This window comes from Staurois parvus, unplaced genomic scaffold (genome assembly GCF_062004578.1).
Source record: "Staurois parvus isolate SC_StPar_1 unplaced genomic scaffold, SC_StPar_1.0 ptg000264l, whole genome shotgun sequence".
NCBI lineage: Eukaryota > Metazoa > Chordata > Amphibia > Anura > Ranidae > Staurois > Staurois parvus.
The window spans coordinates 14,446,718-14,467,500 of NW_028318060.1; the positions used below are offsets into that span (position 1 = coordinate 14,446,718).

Genomic DNA, 20,783 nt, shown 5'->3' on the forward strand with positions numbered 1-20,783 from the left:
TTAATGGACCTACAAAGAACTTCACACCAGGAGGAAACCAAATTTTTCGCTCCCCACACTAGAACATAATATTCGGAGGTTACCCCAACACAAGGAAAAGTATGAAGAAATTTGTCACAGTGTAGCCAATGGCTCACCTTTGAACAAGAGGCTACTTTATTTTCTCTCACACTGTGACTGGGTACAGTTTTCTTTTTCTCTTCTGCTTTATAGAGATGTATTTCTTCTTGACCTTTTGCCGTTCGCCATTCTTCCTGTTTACTAGGAACAGAATGAGAGTAAACTTAGCAATATGTTGTATAAACACAAAAAAATACATTTCCACGAATACCATGGAGAAAAAAAAAAATGAATAAGATGGCATTGAAGAAAAAGCAGAAAATATTAAATATTGTGAATATAATTGAACTGAATTAAAAAGCAAAGTGTAAACCATACTGTGAGGAAACATTACCTGGATACTCCAGGGGGGAGTTCAGGAACTACCACTCTCCGACTCCAAGCCACTAGATCCCTTTCAGTTGCCATCTCACTGCGTGGAGCATTGCTATGCATCTGTCGAACACCTTCAATCTGACCACTGCGTCTTAAGCCAATATTTGGGGGAGAATGAACTTCTGGATTGGAGCTGATTGAAGCTGCAAGGTTTACAGAGACAACCAAAGTGTAAATCAGTGAACTTAAGAGTTACTATGGTAGCTAGAGATCAGTATATTTGCAATAAACAAAGGCTGAATTTACATGATGCAATTAAATTGTGGGATTTTTTTGGCAATAATAAGTTTAAAAACAAGAGGTCTCTTTGTTCTAAAGCTTTATTTTTTCAATAAATCTATTCAAAATTTTTATTTAAATTGACTCAGCAGGAATACAGCACACCTGCAGCGGTAACCATCCTAGCAGTGATCCTCGATACCTGGCTGCCCTCTAGCTATATTTGTATAGTTGTCCATAAACATTCTGAAAGGCCCTTGCTCTGAGCCTGCAGAAATGCAGGTCAGTCTATCCTCTGGTTTCAGCATCACCTTTCTGCCAAATACATTCAACCTAACTTAAAAAGACTGCAGAACAAGAAAGATCTTTCACAGACTCAAGTAACCAGAAATTCCATAAAGAAAAGCATAATAAAGTGGCTGCAGTGGATTATATAGGCACAGAATAAATTTATGTTAAAGTGGTTGTAAAGGATGAAGGTTTTTTATCTTCATGCATTCTATGCAGCAGCTCCCCCAGCCCCTTCAATACTTACCTGAGCCTCATCACAATCCAGCGATGTGAACAACAGCCATTGGCTAGCACTGCTGTCAATCGCAGTGCAAATGGGCCCGACTGAGAGGAGGGACCCAAGAAAAGGAGGATCCAGGCTGCTGTGTAAAAAACCACTACACACAGCAGGTAAGTATGACATGTTTTTTATATTCCAAAAACATAAAAAAAATGAACCTTTAGAATCGCTTTAAAATGTACTGACCAAACTTGTCAGTTTATAGATTTTACTTTTTAGGCTTCATTCACACTGGCAATCCTGCGTTTAGCTTCTCTTAGCTTCATCTGGGAAGTATAAACAACTTTTATGCCTCCCAGATGCCATTTTCCTGAGTTTAGATGTGCCTGCCTTAAAAGCTAGTATAGCCACGCTTAGAGTGTATAAATGAATCCTGGATGCACTAAATTCTATTTTATGCAGGTACACTGACCTCACGTAAATGTAGCACCTCACAGCATAAATGGCCTTAGAGGAAGTGTAAAGCAAAACTGAACCCACTGACTTAACCGTTTCTCAAAACACTTACTGTACATTCAGAACATGTCTTGAATGTTGTTAGATACTACTACTATAAAAAACACTTTCACAGGGATTTTCATGGAAGTTCAAATATTAATAAAAAACATTTTGTTACACAAAAAAAAAAAAGAAAAATTGTAAAGACACAAAACACAGATTAAAATCAATGGTATACCTATTAAAACCCACTTAACTCCAAAAATGATCTTCAAAAAATACATAAAGTCAGGGGGTGGCGCCGCCACCAGGCAGAAGGGATCAGTGAAGAGGCAGGTGTGCTGCCCGCCAGTGTCTGGAGCCTTGGAGCAGGTGTCTGACCAACTCCTGTATCCTGTCCGCAGTCTCTGACCAACTCCTGTATCCTACCTGCAGTCTCTGACCAACTCCTGTAACCTGTCCACAGTGTCTGACCAACTCCTGAGGTAGACCTCTAATAGGAAAAGGTGGAGCCTAAAGAGAAAAGGGTTAATCTTAACAGGAAGGGGTGGGGCAAATTTAGATGTGAGGGGTACCCAATTTTAGTCTTGCCTAGGGCAGCACAAAATCAAAATACACTACTGGATACAGTGTATTCAGACCACTTTCAAGTTTTTCAATTGTGTTATGTTGCAGCAAGATACTACAGTTTAAATAATTTTTTCTCATTCTACACCCAGTACCCCATATTGACTACGCGAAAACAGAATTTTAGAAATGTCAGAATGTATTAAAAAAAAGAAAAAAAACTGAAACATATTGTCATAAGTATTCAGACCCTTTTCTCAATACTTTGTTGAAGCACAGAGACTTTCAATAGGGTTCAAGTCATAGCTGTAGCTAGGCCACTCTAGAACATTAACAGTTATCCCTAAGCCACTCCTGTGTAGTCTTGATTGTGTGCTTAGATCGTTGTCATGTTGGAAGGTGAACCTATAGCCCAGTGTGAGGTCCTGAGTGCTGTGGAACAGGTTTTCATTAAGGAAATCTCTGTACTTTACTCCATTCAGCTTTCCCTCAGCCCTGACCAGTCTCCAGGTCCCTGCTGCTGAAAAACACCCCCACAGCATGACCCTGCCACCAGCATGCTTTACTGCTGGGACAGTATTGGACAGGTGATAAGCAGTGGCTGGTTTCCTCCAGACATACCATTTAGAGGCCGCGCAGTTCAATCTTGGTTTCATCAGGCCAGAGGCCAATCTTGTTCCTTACAGTCAGAGTCCTTCAGGTGTTTTGCAAACTCAAAGTGGGCTTTCATGTGTTATACACGAAGGAGAGGCTTCTGTCTAGCCACTCTGCCCAAATCGGTAGAGGGCTGCAGTGATGGTTGTCCTGCTGTAACTTTGTCCCATCTCCACAAAGGATCTCTGGAGCTCAGTCAGAGTGATAATCAGGTTCTTGCTCACCTCTCTTATTAAGTTAAGTGGATTTTAGTAGGCATATAATTGATTTTAACCTGTATTTTGTGTCTTCACAATTTTAATTTTTTGTAATATATGTTAGTTCTACATTAGCTGTAAAAGAATCAGATATATTGTTTTTCAGTTTTCTTTTATAAATTCTAGGACTTCCATGGAAGCCCTATGAAATTTGATCTTTATAAAAGTAGTAGTGTCTAGAAGTTTTCTACTATGGACTCTGGATTTGTTACCAAGAGTCTGTTCACAAGTGTAGTTGCTTTTCTAGCGCTTACAGTTATAAGTGTGCTTAGGTTAGCTTTCAACCTGTCAGGCCAACAAATGACTGGTGTCATAGCTGTTCATATGTGCTGCAGCATGGCAAATGCAGATTAAACAGAGGCTAAGATGGCAGCTTCCTTGGCTGTAAAGGATAGGAGGGTTTAGTTCCAGTAGTCAACTTAAACCCCCCAAAAAAAGTGTCAATTCACAGTGTTCTGCAGCAATACATAAACAAAATGTTTAAAAATGGTCAGAAAACCACAAGAAATGTAAATAGTAGTCACATGAAAAAAAAGCAACCGATAAGTGTCTAAAAATTGTACTTGCCTCTCAACGTGCGACTGTTGGTGTATCCAGTCCCTGCATTTATCCTCTGGTCTTGTTCCTGCTGAAGCCTCTGAATAAGACTGTCCAAAGGACTGACTTCATTATTTGCTTGCTGGCTGAGTACTTGGTTCAGCCCTGTAATCGCAAGTTCAGAATACATAAATACCTTAAGAAATTATTCTATGCAACCATGGCTTACCACAAAATACCACAAATATAGAATATGGCACAACTACAAAATGCAGCACAACATTTTTTAGTATGTTTACTTAACATATTCTATTAGCATCTGTAGCATTTTGATATTAAAGTGTTACTAAACCCAGGTTCCTGCATTCACTATATCTGGTCTCCCACAGTACGCAGAACATGGAAGTGCAATTATTTTAGTAAATATAAACTGCTATATACCTTTTCTCATCAGCAGTTAGAGCAGTCTTGTGACTTCTGTGTCCAGCCCACCACTAGCTAAAACTTGTAGGAGTTTTCTTTCTGCTTCAGGAGGATGGAAATCCCCTGGCCTTTGGACAGTGCTGATTGGCCCTGTGCTAATCACATGCACTCTCCCAAGAAAAAATAATCCCGCTCTAGAAATACAGACCAAACTGAGCATGTGCATGTCTATGGTTCAGTCTGGAAATAAGAGGTGGTCGCTTGAAAAAGGGGAGGAACAGAGAAGAAAGGATCAAACAGCCTTTTCACACAATGCAGAGGATTAACCCCTTAGGTTCCACAGTGAGTATAACAAGCACTGCATATACAGACTGATTTTACTGTAGTGGGTTTAGTAACACTTCAACATAAGAAGCCATAATGCAATCCAAACCTACAGTGTACCTAAGAAAGTACAGAGAAATAATGGAACATAGAAAAAGCCTGGTAAGACTAAGTGTATCAACTATATACCCATCATACACACATACAACAGTTAAAGTGATAATAAAAGGATAACCACTTCCCGCCCCATAGGACGCACCCATACATTCTCGGGTTGAAGTGGTTACACTGAGGCCATGGCTGCTGCTGCAGTTATGACCCCTGTATTTCTTTTTTTGTTTTTTCCAGCCATCAATGAACTTTCATGTAAAAGCAATCCTATCAGCTAAATAGCCACTGGATCGCTTTTACATCTGGCGGAAGGGGTCCCCCGTCACCTTCCTGGGCTCTCCTGTTCCACTGGGAAGTCCTGGACTGAAGCTGGTGGTTCAGCTGGCTTACAATAGAGATGGCCAACGACTGAAAGTTACCCAATCATCTCTACGTTCTAGGACAGTGTTTCTCATCCGCTTTAGAGTCAAGGCACCCTTTAAAATTATGGACAGTTCCAGGGCACCCTCTAACATTATGGTCTTAAGACACCCCATTCTGAAACATAAAAAAACTATTCTAATAATATTATATAATGCAGCAACACCTAGGACACCCAACATTAGAGGCGATTCATTCTTCCAAAGCAAAATATACTTTTGCACACTGGTACGGACTAGTATTCCAATGTTTCACGTCTCCCTCAATTTTTTCACCATCACTGAGCTAATGTGACCCCAGCACGGATAGAGAGGGGTCAGAGAGGGTCAAAAAAGGATGCTGTGCAGGCAACTGACATCCTGCTTAACTGATGTCATTGGTTGTCAGGACACCAGAGGCTAGAAGGTCGTAATGGTGCACAACGAAAGCCTGTGGCTTTGTGTAAAGGGAGGCTTGTTCCACCCTACAAGTTTTGGGCAATTTTTAGACATTTTGCCAAGGCACCTCGGAGGAAACCTCAAGGCACCGTGTTTGAAAAAGGCTGGTCTAGGAAACCAAGAGACAAGGATTTTGTCCCTTCTGGTTTTGCTCAGATGTAAACAAGCTGGTACTAACTTGTGAAAGCATCTGATCAAAACCATCTTGGTTTGATCAGATGCTTTAAGGACAGAGGAGGGACCCCAGATGTCTCCACAAAGAGAACCTGTCACTGCCCAGCCTAATATAAGGAATGTTGATAACAATAAAAGTAATTTTTTTAAAAATAAAGAGATAGAGTAAAAAATAGTTTTAAATAAAATAAAAAAGTAAGCACCAAAGCCCCACTAAGGGCATAACAAGAAAGCACAAAAAAAAAAAAAAAAAAAAAAAACCCAGTAAGAAACAATTCTATGAAAAATAGAGTACATTGTTATTGAATAGTGGATGTGCATGGTTTTTTTATGGAGAATAAGAATATAGTTTAGTGTCACTTTAAATTATGTTAAGCGTGTGCATGAAACAAAAACGCTGCCATTCATTTAAAATATTCTTATGACAATTTCTTTGTAATAACAAAGTATAGGTGTAACAAATTTTCGCAAACCCATCCCTCCACTCAAGCTGCTACACAGCCTTCTCTGGAGTAGAGTGGCTTAGCACAATTTAGTTAACAGCATTCCCGTCGTGCTATAGCAGACATACTGCCACAGAACAGTATGATTTTGCATTTCCGGGTAGCAGGTGTGCACGAGCCCTACCCACGCTGCCATTCGCAGCCGCGGCTGTCAATCACCAGGTCTCGGTGATTACTTGCCGGCACCCGGTTATTGCTGAGCATCTCCGACGGGGGGAGGGGAGCACTGTTTGTAAACAAAACAGTTCTCCTCCCTGTCAGCTTGTGCACACTGCTTTGCATGGCTGCGGACACATGACCCCTAGTAAAACAGCACAGTTAACCCTTTGATCACCCCACGTTAACCCCTTCCTGCCCAGTGCCAGTGCTTTTTATTAGCACTGATCACTGTATTGGTGTCACTAGGGATGTCAGTGACATCAAGTCAGTTCCCCCCCAGTGTCAGAAAGCCCGCCGCAGTCCCGCAATAAGTCGCTGATCGCAGCGATTACTAGTTGAAAAATTTTAAAAAAGAAATCCCAGTATATATACCGCCATTTGTAAACGCTGTAACTGTCAAGTAAACCAATTAATTTACATGTATTGGTATTTTTTTTTTTTTTCAGCAAAGACATGTAAGCAGAATACGTTTTGGTCTAAATTTATGATGAAATTTGATTTTTTTACATTTTTTTTACTGGACATGTTTCATAGCAAAAAAATAAAAAAAAATTTTTTAATCAAAATTGTCTTTTTTTTATAGCACGAAAAATAAAAAAAAAACAGCACAGGCGATCAAATACCACCGAAAGAAAGCTCAATTTATAATAAAAAAAAAAAAGGACATAAAGTTAATTTGGGTGCAGTGTTGCATGACCGTGCAATTCTCAGTTAAAGTTATGCAGTGCCATAACGCAAAAAATGGCCTGGTCAGGAAGGGGGGTAAATCCTCTGGAGGGCAAGTGGTTAAAAATGCATCAGTCCTTTACGCAAAATAATGAATGAATACCCATAGTGGCAGCTTTTTATTTCAATGTATGTACCTGAGGCAGTAACCCCCATTTGAGGAATTAGTTGTTCGTCCCTGCAGTTTTCACGGCCAGGTACTAAACGCTGGAATCGTGGTGGATGAGGATTGCCATCAACATCCACCAAGAATGGTGGTGGCATCAGATGGGGTGCTTGTTGTGTTTGTTCATCCAGAACATAATTGTTGGCATCACGAATAAGAGGTCGATAATCACTGTGAAAGAACATTTGATCTGCTATCTAGAAATCAAAGTTGGAGAAACAGAAGTAAAAAGAAGTGTTCATTTCTAAAGGTCAGCCCCACCCAAACTACTACTGCAAGTAGATTCAGACAGTTTTGCATATTTGAAAGAAATGAAAAAAAAAACATGTTATTTAATTAGGGACTCCAGTGACAAGATATTCATATCAGAATTTCACCCAGTTGCCACAGCCATTACAAATCCAGGTGGTTTCACATGCTTTAAGTGGATGTTAAAATATATAGTGTAGAATACACAAATAATCAGGGAGCTCAGATGTAAAGTAATGATAGCAACATTATAAAACTTGTGAATGGAAAAAAATGGGAAACCAACGAGAAAAAAAATCTACATCCCCTGCCTATAAGTCTGGAAAGGGATGTACAAAAATCCCAAAATGATTTGAAATCACTAATTTCTCTGTAAGGCTGACTATACATAATACAATTTTCTTATAATTTCATATAATTTCTGTACAAGGTCCTTTAGATTTACCTTCAACTATGTAGTGCAAGAGCCTGATAGGATACAAATTGAAAGTGTTTAGGTTTGACCTCATATGGTTTTTGCTAAATCTAAAAGGAAAATTGTATAACGTAAGGCCAGCTTTAGGAGAATAATTCACAAACAACTGTTAATCTGGCCAGAACTTGCCAATGTGCTGACCATCGTATTCTAAAAGAAGTCTCCAAGAACTACAAAATTTCATCCACCCTGAAAAATCCAACCACATGTGTGTCCTCCATCTCAGACCGAAAATGAACTCAACAATTTATTTTATTTTTTGTTTAAGGGAAGGTAAATAATGCTTGTGGGACCTCCAAAAGAAGGATAATTTAATCCTTTAATTAAAATCTAAATGTAAGAAAACGGCAAGAGGGGGAGGCCAGGCATTTTTTTTTTTCACAAGGCTTCATCAACCACCCATTACTTTTTAAATAACCGTAACTTAAAATTTGTTATACTATATTAGGTTATTGATTTGCAAACTTACCTTGTCATATTTGCTACTGGAACCAAAGCCAAAAATCAGCAGATGACCATGCGAGTCTGTACAAGCAAAGTGCTGACCGTCTGGAGAGCATTTACAGTCAAATACAGCTCCATGCCCTTGTCCTTCAATCTGTTAATACAGTGACACATTTTAAGATGGCTTAAATATCAGTCATCCATGTAATATATCAGAGCTCAAAGCTGTCCACAGCAATAAAATAAAAAGACAACAGACACATACAGCATAAACAATAAGTCTTTCAAAAGGTTATCAAAAAGAACACAGAGTCAAGTGACTCTGAATACAGACAATAACGGGTCTATGTCACTCAAACAGAATACCACATATACCGATTTATACACAAAGCTGGGTTAAAGACTTTGCATGTTTAAGTAGCTGTATCTTGCTGCAAACAACTTATGATATCGCTATTTGAAAAGCAGAGAACTTTTTATAGTACAGGCTGTTATAATACACAACTTTGGACTTTGTGGCTAACTGCAGATAATGTTAAATGCATTCTTTCTGATAAATCACATGGTTTCACATACCGCAACAGAGATGAAACACTCAGTCACTGTCGAATAAAGCAAAAGACAGTTTTTTGCAATGTGCAGTGTACATAAGCAATATATGGCCATATGCTACAAGTGTTAGTTATCTAAGGCAAGCTTACCATGTTAAAATAAGAACGAATTTTAACTCCTCGAGCTAGATCCCATACTATGACATTGCCATCATGACCTGCAGAAAACAGCACTCTTGGATCAAAGGGATGGGATTCGAGTACAAAAACTTCATCTTCGTGCCCCTTTTAAAAAAAAAAAAAAAGAAAGGAAAAAAAAGATGAAAAGCCTTGCATCAAGCAATAAATCATTTAGTGATGTAAAACAAAAAATGAAAATGAAGAATATTGTAGTTTATTTTCTTTTAAGAAATCATAAAGTACATTTTACTTGGAGAGACTAATTGTAATATTGTTCAAGCTATGCAGTCAGGTCTGGAGAGAGGTTAGGAGAGACCAAAATCTCACTTACCATCACAATATGGGTGCCAAGACTGGATAAGGACAACATGGATATCAGATAACAGAGAGGGTGAAGTTCGAACAGGTAAATGGAAGGGAAGAAAATAACTATGGAGTGTACATACTACCATCTGCCGTGACAAGAGTGAAAAAAACAAACTGGTGCAAGGTCAGAAATATTTCGTAAAGTCATTTAGAGTGACTTTTGTGCATGGTTAAGAGAAGGGGGACCTGCCATTTATATTGACACTCTAATCCTGATTTGTGTTTTAAAGTATTAAAACTGGTTGACAAGTTTGTTTTGCTTCTTACCATAAGGATATGGATGAGTTGTCCAGTGTACGAGTTCCAAACTTTTAAAGTCATGTTGCTGACTGCAGTGATCACAGAGTTATCATGACGGTCCCAAGCCACCATGGTAACTTTTAGTTTTGTTGTCTTGTCTTCCACACCTTGAGCGCTGTCACAGCAAGTGAAAAGAGAAAAATATTCAGACTTTGTCAAATCATAAGCAAAATACAACCTAACAAAAAACAAATATGCATTTCCCAGTTTACATGTAAAGGTGGAAATGCAGAAGAAACAAAGATGTCTTAAAAGAAACCTTTGCTGAAAAAAATGCATAGACTGCCCCTTTTCTTCTGGAAATGAAAGTTTCTAGGCTAATATTCTGATCCAATGGCTTCGGTTAGTTCAGAGCACCTGAACTGGGAAAATATGCAGGTCAGGAGTTCAGAAATCACCCTGGCTTTGCTTGCTGCACACTTGTCCCTGGTAAATGCATGGCTGTCAGAAAAGCAGCATTTCAGAAGGTGATCTGCAAATGCAGCATACATATTTCTCTCATTAGGTTTCTTTTAAAAATGCAACAAGCATGGCATGACATATGGAGCTAATTAACAGGAAATAGATTAAATTGGTTGCAAAAAAAGGTTAAGAGTAAAGGTCAATTTATAATTTGACCACAATAAGACCAGGACAGCAGAATACTACAATCATGTAAACTGCATAATTTCAATGTAATAAAGTAGGGGCCATAAAAACTAGGAAAGGGAAGTCATGACATACACTATTTACTGTATTCTTTGTATTAAATCATCTTCCCCTGGCTTGCAGCAATGCATAGCAGAAACTCTTTTCCATGCCAGCATGTAAATTCAGCTCCTTTTGTTTTAAAGTGCTGCACTATCTCATCAGTTTGATTTGTTTCACCTTGATATCAAGTGCAGCAAAATGTAGGCCTTACCCAGTAGGACGAGTAGCCATGTCTAATAAAATGCTCCTCCACTCCTTTTTCTTGTACTGCCAAATGCGAGCAGTCCCATCACGGCTCCCACTTACAAACCTTGAAAATTAATCATTTTAAACATTAAAATGAAGAAGCAACACTAATGAAATTGTGACACAAACTGATTATTTGCAAAAAAAAAAAAAAAGTCTCAGTTATGGTTTGCAGTTGGACCACATGCTTGCAACAGCTAAAGAAACCACAACCCAATAGTGCTACTCACCGACTACTGCCATTTGAAAACTGGATGCTATCCACTTTATCCTGTAAAAAAAAAAAAAAAAAAAGTACAAAAACAAGATATGAATACATTTTACATTCAACATAAACCTTAAAATCTAAAGCTGGTGATGTTTTGAAGTCAATGAAGAAAGCAGAGAACACTAACTGGACAGAGGTGGAGAGCACATGAAGTTATCCGCTAACAAGATTTCTGGATGGATGTACAGCTTTTTTTTGTCAGATATAAGAACACTCTCAATGGTATATTTAAACAGACCAAAACAGGAACAATTAAGTGAAATCTAAAGCAGAATGTAATGCCTATTTTACAATTTTTTCTTTTAATACATGGCTCATCACCCACCCCTTTTATATTTGCCTCAAATTAATTTTTTACTAAACACAGGCCATCTACTGCACAATTTTCACTGTTCAAAAAAGTGCCTGCGAGCATTAAACCACTAGTTACTTGACACAAATGTAAGAGTTTTCTTCTGATTAAACTAAAGCAAAACATATCCACTACTACAAATGTAAAATCTTTACTTTTTGTGAAACTGTTGCGACACTTCTACAACCACAAGTCCAAAAAAGTTGGGGCGTTGTGTAAAAATCTACATAAAAACAGAATGCAATGATTTGAAAATCTCATAACAATGGTAACCAAAAGCTGGCAAAGCACAAACCCAATTCCAGAAAAGTTGGGACCGGGCAATGTTTACCACAGCGCATCCTCCCTCCCCCCTTTTTTTAAACTTTGTAAATGTCTGGGAACTGATGGGACAAGTTGCTGGAGTTTTTGGGAGAGGAATGTTGTCCCATTCTTGCATATGCTGCTCTAAAATCCGAATGTATCTTTCAGCACTGAGAGTGCCTTTCCAGATGTGCAAGCTGCCCATTCAATATGCACTAATGCACCCCCATACCATCTGAGATACAGTCTCCTGAATGGAGTGCTGATAAGCCTGGAAAATACCTCTCCTCTAGTCTGGAGGATGCATCGATGTCAATTTTATATTCATCAAAATCACATAAGTTTTCCACTTTGCAAGAGAACATTTAAAAAAAAAAAAAAAAAAGCTTTGACCCAGAGAAGATGGCGGCATTTCTGGATCATGTTTAGATATGGCTTCTTTGCATGAGAAATTTAACTTGCATTTTAGGATGGCACAGCAAACTATGCTCACATACAGTGATCTTTACAAGTATTCCTGAGCCCATGCAGCACAGAATCATGCCTGTTTTTAATGCAGTGCTATCTGAGGTCCCGAAGATCATGGGCATCCAATAAATTAAATTATGTACTGTAGATGATATAATTTAAAGTCTTCGTCAATTTCAGAATAATGTTCTTCAACATAAAATTTCAATTTTTAGATGCAGCTTTTCACAGATGTATAAACCTCTGCTCATCTTTACTTCTGAGACACTCTGGGTATAAAAAGAGCATCTCAGGAAGTCAATTATGTTACCTGTTGCTAATTAACCTAATTATGTTCTTATGCAAAATATTCTTCCTATTAACACTTACTTTGCCAGCTTTTTGTTGCAATGTCCCAACTTTGAGACAGGCTGCTGCAATATTTCAAAATTACCTTTTTTTTTTTAATGGTACATTTTCTCAGTGTAAACATTTGATAGGTTTTCTATTGTGAATAAAATATGGATTTACGAGATTTGCAAATCACTGCATTCTGTTTCTATGTAGATTTTACACAGGATTCCAACTTTTTTGGAATTGGGGTTGTAGAATCATATGGGCAATAAAAAGCTGCTTTTAAATACTTGGATTTTTAACCACTTCCCGTCCAACCAATTCATCTAAATGGCCGGACGAGAGCAGTGCCGGGGCGGGTGGCCGTTTATAAACGTTCAGCTTCCCTGCTTGTCCGCACTCCCTAGGACCCAGCGGACCACTGATCGCTGTACGGGACCTCTGTGTGAGGTCCGGATCATGTGATCACTGATTGGCCAATCAGTGATCACATGAATAGTAGTAAGCAAGATGTCACTTCTGGCATCATTGCTTACTACTAGTGAAATCTGTGAATGATCACAGAGGTCACATGGTACAAGGCTATTCACAACAGCCTTGTACCATGTGACAAGCTGTGACCAGTCACAGCTCTCACAGTATTTCTCAATGGCTGCAAGAATGCAGCCGCAGAGGAGAAATGATTGCTTTTACAGCCATTATGGGTGTAAAAGCAATCAGTGTAAAAAAAATAATAAAATATTTATCTTCGTCACCCCCCAAAAGTAGTACAGTGTCACTATGGTGACACTGTACTGCTAGGGTGACAGTATGTTTAAAAAAAAAATTTTTAATTATAATTTTTGGTTATAAACTAATTTGGGGTTTTTTTTACTAAAAAGATAACTGAATAAATTTTGGCCAAGACTTATGAAGAAAGATTATTTATTTGCAAAATTTTATAAGACAGAAAACACTTTCAAAATTTTTGGACTTTTTCATTTCTATAACAAAAAAAATAAAAATCCCATTAGTGAGTAAATACCACCAAAATAAAGTTTTAGCTGTCTCCAAAAAATCCTAATACGGCTACAATCACCTCAAGCTGTCTCCAAAAAATCCTAAAAAATTCATATGGGTAAAGTGGTGCATGACCGTGCAATTGTCATTCAAAGTGTGATAGCACTGAAAGCTGAAAATTTGCTTGGACAGGTAGGTGGTAAAAGTGCCTGGACGTAAGTGGTTAAATATACGGATTAAGAAAACCTTTTCTTGGATTATATCACAGGTGAGTTAATTCATAAGACTATTGCGTTATGCTCCACCTCCAGTTGTCTGAATACTGGCAAATATCAAAGCTTGATTCAGCCCTGAATAACCCTACCCACACTCAACAATGTGTCAGTTCTGGCAGCAAGCAATATTAGAGGGAAACAAGAAGGGAAAAATCTGTGCCCTGTGATGTACACCAGGAAAGTGATTTTAACAGGTGAGTAAAAAAATCCTGTTTTCTAAATCAAACATCACAAGACACAGGAGAATTAACTTTTAGACCACTGGGATGTCCTATAAAAAACCTATGAGGAGCAGGCAACAGAAAATACTGGCTAACAGGTCCACCAGGAACAAACCTCCTAATTAGAACATAAGGAGTAAACAGAGAAGGCGTTTTACAGAGCCACCTGGGAGGAGTCTACAAAGAAGCCCAGCGTCCCCTGAGGCCTGAACATCCAACCAGTAAAACCTGGCAAATGTGTATGCAGAAGACTGAGGCCTGATGCTTAAATACCAACGCAGATTCAACACTTCTGGTGGAGTGTGCCTTTACATGGAAGGAGGGAAACCTTCCCCTTGAGGTTGTGCTCCTGAATACTGACCTGCCCAAATCCACCTAGCAATTGTGGATCGAGATGCAGACTGGTAACACAGGGCGTCAGACACAGAGGCCATGACTGCACAGCCTCACCACATCCTGGCAGTGCAGGGAAATCTCTTTAGCATGCTTAGGAATGAAAGAAAGACAACAATGTCCTGATTTCAATGAAATGCCAGGACCACCTTAGACAGAAAAGAGTTACAAGGTCCAAAAACAGCTTTGTCCTTGTGAAGAACAAACTATTCATTATAGAAGGCTACAAATTTCAGATACTCTCCTGATCGCAATGATCGCCACAAGAAAGGCAACTTTGTGGCAAAAGACTCAAATGGAGGCCTCTGAAGGTCAAACACCACCAGGCTGAGGTCCAGGGTGTCAGAGCATACCAGTGGTATAATGTGCATCACTCCTTGCACAAAAGCTCTGACCAAAGAATGGAAAGCTAGTATTCACTGAAAAAGCACCGCCAAGACAGAAACCTGACCCTTATTTGTTCTCTGGGCCAAGAATCCAGTTCTTAATGAAAGATGGATAAAACCTGTACCAATGAGTACTTCCTTGGACAAAAAACTTTCCACTAATGCTGCAAACAAGGTAGGTTTTCCATGAGCAGTGGTAAACCCTATAAGATGAAAGTTTTTTGGGGATGTGGTAAGGGAAAGGGAGTTATGACAAAGATACAGGTTGAACGGATTCCAGTGTGACTAGGGAATCCACCCCGAAGGTGTCTGGACACAAATCTGTCCAGTTTATTGTTGAGCCGAACATCAGCAGGTCTATGTCTGATGTGCCCCACTTGAGACAGAGTAAGTGGAACAAGCTACAGGATCCAGTAGTTTGCAGCTTATCAAGTCTGCTTTCCAATTTTCTACTGGAAAGTGAACTGCGGACAGGGTAGGAACATAAACTTCTGCCCAAGACAGAATGGTCTCCCCTTCTCGAACAGTAGCCCAACTCTGGTTCTGCCTTGATGATATATGTACGCCACTGTTGTGACACTGTCAATTGGACCCAGACTGGTGCTAGAGTAGGGGGGTCCAGAGCAGAAGGGTAAATTGCCCTGAGCTCCAGGACTTCCGCTGATGACCGGTGCAGGGCTGGACAGACACCAATCCAGGGCTAACTTGGTGTTGGTGCCAAGAAGCACTGGGAAATTCAGAGACTATCTTCTTGTCCCAAATTGTCAAGATGTTGAGTTGACACATCCTTGAATGAAACTGAGCGTATGAAACTTTGATGAAAGAGGCTACCATAAAACCCAGCACCATTATGCAAATAGAGGGATACTCCAGCAAATGCAATCCCTGTACCTTGGCCCGAAGAGCTGAAAACTTTTCATGGGGAAGAAACAGGCATGCCAGGGCCATGTCCAGAATGAGGCCCAAATACACCAGGCAGTCTGACAGTTCAAGGTCAACTTTTGGAGACGGAGGACCCAGGCAAAGTTCTATAAGACTTGCACCATCTGTTGGCCCTGAGGCCATTCTGCTATTGCACTCACAGACGCAGGTCATCCAGATATCCTAGAATGGGAGTCCCCCTGGCTTGTAGGAGAGCAAACTCTGGGCCTAGCATCTTCATGAATACTGTGGCCAGACCAAAGGGCATAGCCACAAACTGAAATTGCTATTTCTTCAATACATGCAGGTAGCGCTGATGGGATATTTCGGGTCCAAACAGCTGTAAGGGCCCCCTGGCATTTCCCCTTTTTAAAGCGGGGGGACCCTTCAAGGAGTAGGTTTTTTGACTGTCTGAGCAGTTCGAAAACTTTTTCCAAAAGAAATACTTTTATTTAAACCCTGAGCTCTTAAGGGAACCCTGTATGGGGTTTCAGACTGCTTTATCGTTTTTTTGTGGTTTAATTTGGGCATTTTACTACAATAAATGAAGAAAATTCGTAGGAACAAAACGTTGCTGTTGTCTTGCCGGCAGATTACGAAAAGAGGGGGGACAAAAAGGTCAAACAACATCATTTCCGACGACAAAACGACAGCATTTCTGCCCCCACAAAAACAACATCATTTCCTGTAGAGGTGACAATTACAAAGAATTTATCCGCCGATTTTCGTTCTAATTGGTGATCTAATTGGCTTTACGACCAACCGATTTTTCTTTTTTCGGAAGAAAAATAGAGATTTTTTCCAAATCTATGGCCTGCATTAGAATGGGGTGGGAGCAGGTGTAACCTTAGATAATATAAGCCTGGGCTTCAAAAGAACCGTGAGATCACTGTGATGCCAACTGGGAATACAACTACACAGTTAGGCATCTTTTACAAGGGCAGTTGTTCTGCCGCTTGTAAATGCATGTTTATTTTGAAATTCCTACACTCTTGGCACAGAGATCACTTGCGTTTATACATTGCATTTACATACAGCCGCATTCAGCTGTGGTAGTAAATTCTTGCCTTTTCTATAGCAATTCTCTACTTATTTTTTCTTTGTACTGCGATTAACTGCGTTTATCTACAGATAGCTGCTGTACATCGCTCCTGGACGCTGTCAACTTTATTTTTCTTAAAACGCATAAAACCGTAGGTTTTGAAAACGTTGCTAAACGCAATGTGTGAATGGAGCCATAGAGATGCATTGTCTGCATTTAGCTGCGGTAAATAAGTTCCTCTAACCTCAGCTAAAAGCGAAGATCTAACTGTCCATGTAAAAGGGGCCTTAGGTTGAAGAAGTCCATCTTCTTCAACCAATAGAAACATATATATATAAAATAGAAAACCGCCATATACAAAATCCAATACCCACAGCTGATCCAGAAGAAGGCAAAAAACCTCTATGAAGAATAAGCATCCTAACAGTGCACATGTGAATGTTGTGTAAGTCGTGGAATATGTTCTTCATAGTCAGCTGGTTAAAAGCTAATTTTCCCAAAAATTATGACAAACCACCACAATTATGAATTTCATGAGGAGCTCAGAAACATCACTTGGATGTGCACACCCTGCCGCAGCCGGCAGATATTTTGTTACTGACGATTCAAAACAATAGCAGAAACAAATTGGTTATTTTTAACAACAACTATGCAAAACTAATAGCTATTCTGAGTTAGGGTGGCCTATTTTTGCATAAAGTACATCTATGTAATACAGGTCCAGTGAATTATAGATTAAAAATACTTACTGTGTGAAACTCTAATTCAGAAATCTTCTCCGGCTGACCAGAGCCAAAATAGTAAACTCTTATAATGTGGTCAGTGCTCCCTGTAGCTAGAAACATCCCTCCTAAAGAACAAAATTAAGGAAAAAAGATTTAAAAAATGTACCATACAAGTAATTCCTGACCAAAGTTGGCAAAGGCTGAAAGACTGCGATAAAATTAATAAAATAGATACAAATGGCTGAACATTTCTAAACGCCTTCTGTGAACAATGTAAGTACTTGCATTTATTTTATTTATGTTTAGTACTGCAAAATCTTTGATCAGTTAATTAACATGAAAGCAATTCTAAAGTGCAGATAGCAAAGAATAAACACTCCAGTTCAAGACTGCGCTGGGCATATACTGTGAAAAGCTGTATGTTTTGCAATTTAAGAAATAAAACTAGAGTACTGTTGAATAATAACTATGCCAAAAGTTTTTTTTTAACCTTCCCTAAAGGGTCAAACAAACTGACAAAAAATAAAATAAAAAAAAATAAAAACTAATTCCAAATTAAAGTTTGAATGTTAAGACTTAATACTGCTGTCCATCATTGAAATCTTCACTCTTTAGCAGAGCTACACATGCCAGTAGAACACTCAGCATACAACACTTACGGGTTCCGTCCACTTTGTCACAGGCAGGGACAAACTAGTGACATAGTGGATGACAGGTGGAAGCAAGGCATGCATTGGGGCACACCTGGAAGGGTTGATGCTAAAAAACCTGTGCAGCTCTACAAGAGAACAAAGATTGGAGTGACAAGCATCAAAACTGGCAACTATCACGGACATTCTTTTGTAGGTAGTGCTATGATTAACCAGTCATAAATACCAGGCCTCGAATTAAATGCAGTAGTTCATTCTAGCAGTGTTAGGAATTCTATGGATGATCAAATACAGCAGACATGTTTTTGAACAGCGGAAATATAGGACCTTGTAGACATTTCCCTCATGATATGTACAAAATAATGTCTACTATTTTGGCATCTCTCCACTTAACCACTTGTCTTACGGAAGATTTACTCCCCTTAATGACCAGACCATTTTTTGGTGTTCGGCACTGCGCTATTTCAACTGGTAATTGCGCGGCCATGAAATGCTGTACCAAAACAAAACGTATGTCCTTTTTTTGTCACACAAATAGAGCTTTCATTTGGAGGTATTTGATCACCAATGAGTTTTTAAATGTTTGTGATACAAGCGAAAAAAAGACCAAAAATGTAAAAAAAAAAATTTTTTTACTTTGTTATAAAAAACATAGTAAACACAAAGTCATAAATTTAGGCCAAAATGTGTTATGCTACACGTCTTTGGTAAAAAAAAAAAAAAATCCCAATACATATATATTAATGGGTTTGTGTAAAAGTTATAGAGTCTACAAACTATGGTATATATATATTGGAATTTACACAGCTTTTACTTTCTGACTGCCTAACACATTTCTTGAGGTGCTAAAATGCCAGGGCAGTACAAAGAAAAAAAAAAAAAAAATTACTCTTTTTTGGAAAGTAGACACCTCAAGGAATTTGTGAGAGGCATGTTGAGTCCATGGAACATTTTATTTTTTGCCACAAATTTTTGGAAAACAATTATTTTTTTAATCACAAAAAGTTGTTAAACGATCTATTGCTCAGGCATGCCAAGGGTATATGTGGAATAGCTCCCCAAAACACATTGTTACTTCTCCAGAGTATGGGGATACCACATGAGAGGATTTTTGGCAGCCTAGCCACATACACGCCCCCAAAATCCAATGACCATCTCCAGGCTTTCAAAGAGCATATTTCCTCATATCACTTCCTCATTACCTATCACAGTTTCCGAGGCACTAAAATGCCAGGGTAGTACAAACACCCCTTTGACCCCTTTTTGGAAAGTAGACAGCTCAATAAATTTTATAAGAAGAATGGTGAGTATTTTGTAGATAACATTTTTGTCACAGGGTTTTGAAACAGAACAGAAAAGAAAGAATACATTTTTGTTTTCTTTAGTTTTCCAAAACCTTGTGGCAACAAATGAGATCTGCAAAATGCTTACCATGCCTCTCAGCAATTGAGATCTGCAAAATGCTCACCATGCCTCTTAGCAATTGAGATCTGAAAAATGCTCACCATGCCTCTTAGCAAATGTGATCTGCAAAATGCTCACCAAGCCTCTTAGCAAATACCTTGGATTGTCTACTTTCCAAAAAGGGGTCATTTGGGGGGGTTCTTCCACTATCCTGGCATTTCAGGGCCAACATTAGAAGCTTATGCCAGACATCACCCACTCTAACCACTTGAAGACCAAGCCTTTTCTGCTAAAAAAAAATTACTTTGAACCCACAACATTATATATTGTTTTAAAGCAGAGGCCCTAGAGAATAAAACGGTGTGTGTTGAAATTTATGTCACAGTATTTGCGCAGTGATTTTTCAAACGCAAAATGTTTGGAAAAAATACACTTTTTAGAATTTTAATGCACAAACACACAATATATTGCCCAATTGTTTGAAAACTATAAAAAAAGATGATGTTACGCCGACTACCAAACATGACATGCTTTAAAACTGCACATGTCCATGCAAATGATGCAAATTTGTAATATCCACAGGCGATGCTTTAAAAGCCTTCACAGGTCACCACTTTAGATTTATACTGGAGGTCTAGGGCTAATATTACTGCCCTCGATCTGACGTTTGCGGTGATACCTCACATGCATGGTGCAGTCTCTTTTTACATACCACCATGGGACCACCCCTTGCGTTTGCCTTTGCACGCGAGCACAGGGATGGGGGTGAATTATTATTTTTATTTTTTTTATTATTATTTATTGTGCCCTTTTTAAATTATTTTTACACTGTACCTTTTTTTTTCAGATGACTTATTGTTACCACAGGGAATGAAAATATCCCCTGTGCTAGCAATAGGCAGTGACAGGTATCCTTTTCTGAGAAATCTTGGGTCTATAAGACTCCAGATGCTTTTAAGGGCAGAGGAGAGATCTAATCACACCAAGATCGGTGTGATCAGATGCTTTCCCAATTTTAAAATGGCGTTGTTTATATCCGGCGAACCAGAAATTATGAAATGCTTGTAGCTTCCAGTCTCCAGTATCCCCCTTATTAAGGCTCCATGGTGTTTTGCAGATGTGTTCCCCCCATTACCAACCTAAAAACACAGCAATCTGCCCTACGCTCCCTCCAGATATGTTCCCATATCTCAATGACATCTCCTTGGCCAATTCACCTTCATGTAACTTTAGAGGAAAATATTCTTAGGACAGGGGGTGGACTCTTCCAAACACTGCTGTTCTCACAACAATTTCAAGGCTAAACTTTGTCTTCTCTGGAGCTGGAATTCTGGAAGTCACTTACAACTACAGACACATCT

The 20,783-nt window shown here is 39.0% G+C and overlaps 1 protein-coding gene across 1 annotated transcript in view; it reads right to left on the reverse strand.

Annotated features, from left to right (window-relative positions):
• PHIP (PHIP subunit of CUL4-Ring ligase complex) overlaps window positions 1-20,783 on the reverse strand; it is a gene marked incomplete at its 5' end in the record, with an annotated part of 124,164 nt that overhangs the window by 85,913 nt on the left and 17,468 nt on the right. Inside the window, 10 exons of the mRNA XM_089681311.1 lie at window positions 138-261; window positions 455-638; window positions 3,769-3,903; window positions 7,153-7,378; window positions 8,375-8,503; window positions 9,051-9,185; window positions 9,714-9,861; window positions 10,648-10,746; window positions 10,913-10,953; window positions 17,393-17,493. Coding sequence (XP_089537437.1) covers window positions 138-261; window positions 455-638; window positions 3,769-3,903; window positions 7,153-7,378; window positions 8,375-8,503; window positions 9,051-9,185; window positions 9,714-9,861; window positions 10,648-10,746; window positions 10,913-10,953; window positions 17,393-17,493 — 1,322 coding nt within the window. The remainder of the gene's footprint in view (window positions 1-137; window positions 262-454; window positions 639-3,768; window positions 3,904-7,152; window positions 7,379-8,374; window positions 8,504-9,050; window positions 9,186-9,713; window positions 9,862-10,647; window positions 10,747-10,912; window positions 10,954-17,392; window positions 17,494-20,783) is intronic.